Below are 9,720 nucleotides of genomic sequence, written 5' to 3' on the forward strand. Positions count from 1 at the left end.
CAAAAGATTCAGTAATGCGCATCATAACAGAAATGATTACACTGTCATAAAGCTGTGTATGCAGTCTTGCGTACTCTATAAAACATAAAACACCCTACATAGAAACAATCTTCAACATACATCAGGATACGAACGAAACGATTCTGTTGTATCTCCGAAATGGTACACAGTTTTCGTTTAATGCGCGGTAAACTAAAAAAGAAGAGACAGAAAGAGGGCACAACGATAAATCGAGTAGAAAGAAAGTAATTTGAAACGCGTCCGAGAACACAAGGACCGCATTTAACGAATGTACAAAGTGACGGAGGGGAGGATACCGGCAGCGTGTTAAAAGTAATCACCGGGAGAGAAGAACGGTATCACTAAAGAGATAGAATTCTGTCGTGTGTGTCAGCGATGTTAAATACTATTCTACGTACACAAATAATATTTTTATACACAAATGTACACCAGAGCGGCGACGGATCGTCGTCGTCGTCCGGCCGAGGTACAGTTCCCCACTCGATCGTCCTTCGGGTCTTCAGCTGTTCTTCAGCCACCGTCCGAACTGACCACGGCCGGACGACTTGAGGCGCTTCTTCGCCGGCTTGGCCGCGCTCGAGCGCGACGACGCGCCGGAACTTCTGAGCCGCCTGTTACTCGCCACCGTCACCGACAGAATACTGCTGTGATCAATGTCCACCTGGTCGTCGAGCTTCATCATTCGCACGACCGGCTGGAAATCGATGCTCGACCGACGCTGGCCCAGCTCGACCGGCGGCTCCGGGGGGCTGACGCGCTCCGACAGCGGGCCGCCGCAGTCGACGTCGGACTCCGACGAGACCGCCTCGCTCTTGCGCTTCACCCCGGCGCGCGGCGGCTTCTTATTGTTACACGTAATACTCAGGTAGGAATCCTTTTTACAATTCTCGTCCTCGTAGACCGCCGCCGCGACGTCGGACGACGAGAGATTCGCGGCGGCCGGTGGCCTCGATTGCCGCTTCCTCGAGTAGATGCGCTTCCGCGAGGCCACGCGTCTGCGCTTGCACAGGCTGTGGTGACGACGCTCCTCCAACATCTCCGCCGTGCCGTCTGTGTTCTCGCGCCGCTTCGGCGACAGCTCGTGGTGCTTCCTAGGAACTACCATACCGGACTCGTCTTTCCTGCACAGATTGTCGTGATTCTCGTTCTCCGCGCGCAGTTCCGTGCACGCCAGCTCCGACGCGGCGGTGTGGTGCTCGCGTTGGCCGCGCTTCCTCACGGCCGCCGGCTTCGCGTTGTTGGCGAGCTGGTTCTCGTCGTTGCCCGGATCGTTCTCGGATATTTCCTCGATCTCCGACAGCTCCTTCCTGTACGGAAGGACTTTCCTGGGCTCCGTCGTCGCGACGTCGTTGCACATCGTGTTCTCCGAGACCGACAACTCCGTAGCGTAGCTGTTGTCCGTGCTCGCCGGCAGCCCCGTGTCGTTGGTCGTCTCCATGCTCTTGTGAGACGCGACGGAGACGCCCTTCGCAGCGAGCCGTTCCGTCCCCTCCGACGCGCGTCGCTCGGTCGAGCTGCCGAGTCCATTGTCCGAGAAGAGGAGCCTCTTGTCCGTTTTGCAGTACGCGGCGTCCTTGTTGCTCTGCAGTTTCCTCTTCAGCTTGTTGTCCGGCCAACCGGTCCGGTTTTTCCGCCGTTTCCGCCGCTTCAGCGGGCACTCCGGGTTGCCCTCGCCGCACTCCGAGCTGGCGCACGACGAGTTCTCCAGGCAGTTGACGACCTCGTGACAGTTGTCGAGCAACTCGAGCAGATTCGGCGGCGCGCCCTTCGGCGCGCTCGACTCGTAGAAGTCGGTCTGCTCGTCGGCCGGCTCGAACGACACGTCCAGCTCCGTCATGCCCTTCCCGCTCAGCATCTCGTCGATCGTTCGCGCCATCTCCTTCAGCTCCTCGTCGACCTCCGAGCTTCGGTTCCTCTTCGGCCGGGGCGGTGCTGCGTCGGTGCGCGACCTGGCGACCGGCGACGCCTCGATCGTGTACAGGGCCGGCTGCTGCTGCTCCCTCTTGCGAATGATGGTGGACATGATGGCCAGGGTGGAGGCGTGGCAGCGCGGGCTCTTCCGCGGCGAGCGACCGACGCAGCCCACGCCGCGTCCGCGTCCTCTCTTCTTGCTCTCGATCCGGCTGTTGAGGTTCTTCAGCATCGTCTCGGAGAAGTTCTCGATCTCGTACGGCAGGAGGAACGGCTTCATGGAGTCGTTCTCGCTGAAGCAGTGCCAGTACTCCGCGCCCGCGTCCTGACGCTGATACGTCTGATACCACGGCTCCGATTGCGGTATCGCCTCGAAGGAGAACTGCATCTTCTCGATCTCCGCCGACGGCTTGGACGGATAAATCTGCTCGACGTCGTCGTCGTACGGTCCGCCGGCCTCCGGCGATTTCTTCGCGCGTTCGTCCTTGATGCCGGTCAACGGAGCCTGATACCTCAGTCTGCTGCCCGGCGTCTCGAACTTGTAGTAGTCGGTGTTGTCCTTGATGAACGCCTCGGCCTGCGTGCGTCTTCTCTTTCTCGCACGGCCGAGATGCACCGAGTCCTGCGAGTCCTCCTCGACGACCTCCTGCTTCAACGGCGAGCTGGAGATCAGCGGCGAGCTCGGCGACGTCTCGCTGCTCTCGGTATCCCTCGGCAGCACGCTGCTCTGCTGCTCGCTGCAACTCACGTCGCTGGAGTCGTCCCGCTTCGGCTCGCCGAACATGAAGGACTCCGCCTCGTCGCTCAGCAGCGACAGTTCCGACTTCCTCACGCGCTTGAATCGCACGACCACCGGCTTCTCACTGGACGGCGTCTCCTTCTTCTTCTTCTCCTCCTCCCCTTCCTCCTCCTCTTCCTCCTCCACGTCGTCGTCCTCGTCGTCGCCCCTGGACGCCGCGTGATTGCCGCCGCCTGGCGTCGCGCTCGACCGCAATTTGTTCCCCAACACCTCGACCTTGTAGTACGCGCGATTGTCCTCGATCAGACGCTCCTCCACCGACAGCCGGTGTCGTCCTCTGATGTTCCTGCCGCCCCTCCGGTTGATTCGCGGATGATGCTTGGGGACCTCCCCTCGCAACGACGGCTTCGCGGCGTTGTCGGTGTGACCGTTGCACACGATATCGTCCGAGAACTTTCTCGCGTCCACCGTCTGCAACGCGCGACACTCTCTATGGAAAGAATCGTCATTGCGCAACTTGGATATATTCACGATGAAGTTATTCTCGACCGCGTCGTTCTCGTTTACCGCGCACTCGAAGGGACCCGAGTTCTCGTCACCGTTGTTGCGCTTGCTCTTTGCTAGATAGCCCTCCGACGATATGTGACGCGAATTTACGATACAGTTTTGAACGACCGTTTGCTGTTGCAGATTCGGCGGATTGATGGTGTCTTCTTCCTTGTTACCATCGCGATACATCTCGTTTAGGTCCTTCGGGAACGGCTTGATTTTGTAGTCCTCCTGCTTGGACTCCTTCAGAATGTCCTCCGGGTCCTCCTCCTCGATCCAGATAGTGCCCTTGGAACGTTTCTTGATGGTATAGCCCTCCAACTTGTCGTAGAACTTCTCACTCTTGTCGACCTCGTGCCACGGGCTGCCCTTGGACCTCAGCAGGTGGCCGCTCTCGTGTTTCGCGCGAGCGCGCAGATTGTGCGGCGAGCTTAACTTTAGATCAAGGTTTCTGCGCGCACCATTACACTGCACCATTTTTATCTCGTCAACACTAAAATTACTTAATGTTTTGGTGTTTTTGATTGTTACCTTTTCCACGGGCAGTACATTGTGGAGATTGTTATCTTCATTGGGGAACAAGTTGCAGTCTTTCCTGAGATGAAAGGAAATGAAATACATCGATTGATTACTATTATAATTACCATGTGATATCGAAGTGAAGAGATAATAATTATCGCAATTTCAGTTTAGATTGCACTGAGTAAAATCGGGCAAAAGTCTTATGTGCGCACTCACTCGATATCCTTCGTTCCGTTCAGTTTCAGGAACGCTTCCACATTAGCGCCTGCGTTGATCAACCTGTCCAACGACAAAAAATTGGCGTCGTTCCGCGCGAAGTTTACATGTTGCTCAGTTTGCACGTGCTTCGTCAGATCGTCATAATGAGTACTACAAATTTCGCAGTAACCAGAGACCAACTGTTCCGTTCTACGAGCACGTGCGGCAGTGGCGCGGGGTCTCCGAGTCATTTCTTTACTCTGCTAATGCGAAGGGGAAATTAATCACGAGAGTACTCGCAATATAAAGACGCGTCTCGAAAATTTCGATCGTCGATACAAGTGTAACGGCAGTTGACGCACCTCCTCCTTATGTATATATTCAATATTTTTCTTGTTCTCCTTGACCTCTTTGCCGATTAACTTGCTCGTTTGTTTTTCCTGCCTCTTCGTGTCAAAAGGACACGAGCCTGGATCGCCGTCGAAATTTAGCGTCGGCCACGCTGGTAATTCCAGGAACACGGGCCTGGAATTCCTGCAAATAGACAACGGATAGAAGTGTCGGGACAGCGCGATCAAGCTACGATCACTCACCTGCGAGAGGACTCGAATTTCACGTACGACCCTTTCAGATGCTTGACCTTCAAGTCTCTCTCCGGCTGGTTGACTTGCTTCAGGTGCTTCAGGTTATATTTCTCGTGGAAAGACGCATAGATCTTTTCGAGCCAGGTCTGAAGTTTATCCGTCGACCAGATAGGAATACCCCAATTCTGGGCGTTGTCTAATAGATCCACGGAACACTGTTGCGGCTGCGTCAGAGCACGTTCCAACATTGCATCCACCCGCGATTTCTGTTTGATCGCAAAATTATCATCGTCCACTCGTGTCACTCGAAGATCGATTCTACTTACAGATCTCTGGGTAGTTTGACCCCGTAGATTGGCAGAGTTGGACGAGGGGCATTCGGAGCTAAGGAGCGGCGTCGGGGGTGTGGGCGTCGTGACTTCTACGCTTCTGAGCGAGCGTGGTCCCCCGCTGCCTCCGCTGGCGCAAATCCATTTATGCCTCTCGGAATTCGTATAGCCCGCTTTGTCCACCCTATCGCTGACCACAAGACTCACACTGCGCACTAGGAACACCTCAATCGCCTGGAAATAGAGAATGTGTTGAATAAAAAAAACGACCGCAAGCGCGTTATTAGGCAGCGGTCGGACGAAAGCACCTCGTAAGCAGCTACAAAACATTCTCTCTCGCGCGCACGTTTGAAACTCTATTCCATTCTCCTCGGGCCGTTGCTCCTCGGTCACGGACAAAGAATCTCCGCGAGCGAGAGACCACAGCCGCTTGTCGTCGGGCGAGACCCCCCCGGAGCCCTCGGGCGCTTTTCAAACGCGATCGACGACACACGGTCCGAGGAAGTTTATCGTTTGCGCAACGAGCAAAACGAGCGTCGTCTAACATATACAAACAGGACGGCCGCTTACTTGGCAGCCGTCGGACACGCGCGCACACGCTTACATCGCGCGTTAACGCTGACGTCAAGTGATTTCGCGGCCTTCCTCGAGTGACAGCGGCGGCTGACCGTTACACGGAGGAACGCGATTCGGCGCGCGCGCGTTCTTCGTGTGGTGGTCGACGCCGCTCGAGCATAGCAGCGTTGTTCTAATAATACGACGCGCGTCAGCCTCCTCCTCGCAGCAGCGGGACGACGCGAAGGAACACGTGGGGTCGTCGCGTTGCCCACGTCGTTCTCCACATTCGAACGTGCACTGTCTGTCAAGCGGATCTTCTGTAACGCGGCGGTGGGTAGCTCGCACGCTCGCGCACCGACGACGGCGGCGGCGACGACTCGCCGACGACACGCGATGACGCTCGAGCGAACGGCCGACGAAAGCACGCCTCGCGCTGCTACTACAGTTGCTCCCAGCGGACAACTGTCACGCACAAAATGGCCATTCGCCGTTAGCAGCTTGGCACGGGGGCCTGGAGGCGGCGCTCGCCCGCGCGCTTTACTCTCCGCTCCTCTCTCGACGGCGAGGACGACGACGCGTCGCGCGCGCTGCATTTCCGTTTCTGTCACACCGTCTTCGCGCCGCCGTCATTTTTCGAAATCGCACGACGATAAGAAGCGCGCTGCGCGCGCGAGAGACTCTGCGCGCCGTTGCTCAGGTGGCGCGACGCACGCCGGTTTCTCGCGATTTGTTTGTCAACAGACGGTTATCTCTCGGCAGCCGGCTCCGATTAACGGCGATTTAACAGCTGACTATTTATTAATAAACTCGCGAGGAGGACGCTATGATCGACTTCCAAGCGCCGTGCTAAACTGGTGTGTTCTCGGATCGCCCGCGACGAAACAGCCTGTCACATGTTGCGTAATACAGCCGTGAAAGGTTCTCTATTTTTCTCCCTTCCCCATACTTTCAATCAGACAAACGTTTTCACGGACAAACTTTCCCTCTGAAACTTGACGAGAAGATTTCACGTATCTTTGCGATGAGAACGACGGTGTATACATGAGCGAAAAGTGGAGCGCGACTATTTATTCCGTGCTGCAAATGTGACCGGATGCGAGAAATTTCGAACGGCTGCTCGATCAGAGAAGGTCTCTCTTCGTCACTGTCGTCGGAAACTTCGCACGCCGCTCCGAAGATGGCGCGAGCCATCGCGAACCTTCGCCGTGGAAATGTTTGTCAACAGAAAAATCGGCCGTCAGCGTGCGCGACGGTGTGATTGTACGTGGCGCGAGCGAACAAAACGTCGGCACGCCTGTCTGCCTACTTGTGTGTTTGCTCGAACGAGCCGATGTGCCGCGAGAGAAGCTGAATTTAGGGCGTAGCCCGCGCGCACAGCTCAGCAACGACGTAACAACAACGCGCGGCGGCCAACCACGACGACTCCGCGACGCACGCATGCAAATCCTCCGGGGTCCGTCGTCAGAATCGGCCTCCGCTAACGGTCGGATTTGTCGCTTCTTTAGCGTCACACCACACTCCCTTGTGTTGCGGACAGGACAAACATATTTTTCAGTCATATGGGAGGGAAAATGAAAACAGAGGAAAGTCGTGAGAAAATGCGCGATGTAAAGAGGACGAAAAAATATACTTATCAGCTGTAGCATATCGAGCGTTCGGAAACGGAGCGATCGGAGATGTCGGTGGAAAAACAAGGAGGGAAGTATGCCGATTCTGACGACGGAACCAGAGGTCCGAAATTGTCTGTCTTGCTTAGAGACTCCGGGAAGAGCTAGAGAATCAGCCAAGTCTTGGTTAATTTTAAAATTGACTTTTACCAAGCCGCAACGAAATTTAGACGTAACGAACCGTGTTTCCCTTTCCACGTAAAATCACCGGTTACGTATTTTCGTGACCCGCTTACGAGGGAGAAGAGAGTAAAAGTAAAAATAAAACCGGACTTATTGGTAACCCCGTTCTCACCGGATGTCAATATTCTTCTGTAAAACGAAATATCGCAGCATTAGTGTTATTCGACTGTCAATTCTGTGCTGTTACACACGTATAACGAGAGACTTTTCATTTAACAAACTCGCGTAGCTCCGATACGTTTATCATTTTGTCCGACGATCAGGGGAGCTTTACATAAAGCGTAATTTATCCAATTTCATTGAAGTAAAAGAAAAAAGTATCGGATAGAGATCGTCTCGGTGAAATGAAATTTGGACGCGACGTGGAAAATTTCGCGGCTGGCGAGCGGAAGCTCGACGAGTGACCCGGTAAGATCCCGTGCGCGAGTTTTCGGGAACGAGTTTGCCATTCCGGCAGTTCGATAATCGCGCGCGTACTCAGTATCACGCGCGGCAACGGGGTCGGCTTGAATGGCCGCGGGACGCATCACGAGAGACCAGATTCGAATTTTTTTCCTGCGCCTCCCCTCAGCGGGGGAGCGCGGCGAAACGGCTGTAGGCATAGTGATCGAAAATGGCGGGAAGAGAGGAAGAGGAGCCGGCTGAGGAGAGGAGAGGGGGGCAGAGATAGAGAGGGAACGCAGGGAGGGAGAAAAAGGGGAGAGCGAGAAAGAGATGTGGAGGGAGAGACAGAGATAGATGGAGAAAGTGAGAGGAGGGGGGGCACACACTCACCCAAAATACACCAAACGCTCTGACAAATCGATAAGCGCGAAACGAAGCGGGAAACGCGTACACACAGCCTGCTACACACAGTATCCCGAGAAGATATGAAATGCAACTCACTCCGCCCAACTCCTTGATCTTCGCCTCTAACTTGGTCGCAATCGCATGGTTCTTTATGTCCAAATAGAATGACTTCTTTTCCAAAGGTTTTTGGCCCTTTTTTATACGCACATCTACAAAAAAAGTTTTAGCCTCGTTCACACACACTTTGCTCTGTGCTGCGATCCGCGTGCATACGATACTCGGTTTGTATCGGCTGCTATCGAATGTAAGTAATGAATTACAAGTTTACTCGACACTTTTCTCTATGAATTTTTTTTTTCTTTTCAAGAACACGAAAAAAGAAAGTGTCAGCTTACTGTTAGTTGCTGTCTCACACACACTTGTACCAACCGCTGTACAAATCACATGATACAGGCAGATTGGTGCAGCATCTAACTAAGCGACAATAACAAGTAACATTGACTATTATCTACTCACGTCCAAGGAACATGGAAGACAAAAGAGATGCACTATAAGTGTATTATCATTGTCGCGTTCACACATCGTCCAGCGAGGGAGAGCACACCCGGTGATCACTCAGAGTATTCACTGGCGGCTGCAAACGTTTCATCAACAGCATCACAGGCCGAGCGTCCTAATCAGTCGCACAACTCGAGAACTTTGGCAATAACACACATACACAAAGGTACAGCGTAAATCTCACGACTAAAAGAATTTACAGGTACTCTCAGTGATCACCGACCGGTCGTTCTTCTTCGCCTCCCGCCAAACAGCACACGTTCCGTGTGCGGGACGGGAGAATACGTGCGCAACGTTGTAACAGCCGCGCGGACAGACGTATCTTTTTCTCTCTCTCTCTCTCTCTCTCTCTGGCGATGTCCATTAACGGGCCAACCCGGCTTGATCCGACGCGTTATTATGCAACGCACGAATTACACGCGCAACACAGCGACTGACTTACGTGACGCTCGCTGATCGGACCTGTACTCTCTCGACGGCTTTCTATCTCTCGGTTGCTGCTGGGACTGCTGCTTGGACGGCGATAGCATTCCTAGGCGATGATGATGCACCGCACGTACCGCAGCGACGTTATCTCGCGCTTCTCACTGGCGTCCCTCGTCGTCGTCGTCGTCGGAGCACTTCCCATCCTCATCGACACACCGAGTAACGTCGCAGAGGCGCGGTCGCATGCTCTCTCTCTCCCTCTCTTTCGTCCGTGTACGCCGTTGCCTTCCGCCGCTTCTCGAGTCACTTATCGTGTGGCCGAAGGAGACTAACACAGTCGTTGACCGTCGCGTTTACCAGATCGCATTTTACGCACCGACACGCACTACCGAAAGTCCCAAACCGCTCGCTCGCTCGTCTCCTCCACCTCTTATCGTAAACTGCAGTAAACCAAATACACGCGCTGAAGTCAGCGGCAAGAACGTGCGGCAATGCTAACACCCGGTCGCAGGCTGGCCAACCTCATGCCGCTCATTCCTAACAGGAGATTGTCTCCCAGCAAGAGAGGGAGACAAAGAAGATGCTAGAGAGAAAGAGAAACTAGAAAAAGATCGAATTTTCTTCGAAATTCGAAAAACGCTCGATCTGCGAAAGCACCGTGTAGTACGACTACCAGCGGAGAATAA

General features: G+C 54.3%; 1 protein-coding gene across 4 annotated transcripts; it reads right to left on the bottom strand.

Annotated features, from left to right (window-relative positions):
• Positions 1-33: 33 nt before the first annotated feature.
• Positions 34-9,533, bottom strand: LOC106748423. 4 transcript variants are annotated; one of them, XM_014626915.1, is made up of 8 exons: positions 9,051-9,533; positions 8,147-8,259; positions 4,851-5,087; positions 4,534-4,790; positions 4,303-4,474; positions 3,959-4,203; positions 3,752-3,815; positions 34-3,688 (listed from the first exon to the last, which is right to left on the bottom strand). In XM_014626915.1, exons 1-8 carry the CDS (start codon positions 9,136-9,138, stop codon positions 521-523), a joined length of 4,344 nt encoding a protein of 1,447 aa, XP_014482401.1. In that variant the 5' UTR covers positions 9,139-9,533; the 3' UTR covers positions 34-520. The 4 variants fall into 4 exon arrangements, with proteins under 4 accessions (XP_014482401.1, XP_014482399.1, XP_014482398.1 ...); XM_014626913.1 differs by having other exon boundaries at positions 34-3,815; positions 3,959-4,200; XM_014626912.1 differs by having other exon boundaries at positions 34-3,815.
• Positions 9,534-9,720: the final 187 nt, after the last annotated feature.

This window comes from Dinoponera quadriceps, unplaced genomic scaffold (genome assembly GCF_001313825.1).
Source record: "Dinoponera quadriceps isolate SergipeBrazil2010 unplaced genomic scaffold, ASM131382v1 scaffold2183, whole genome shotgun sequence".
NCBI lineage: Eukaryota > Metazoa > Arthropoda > Insecta > Hymenoptera > Formicidae > Dinoponera > Dinoponera quadriceps.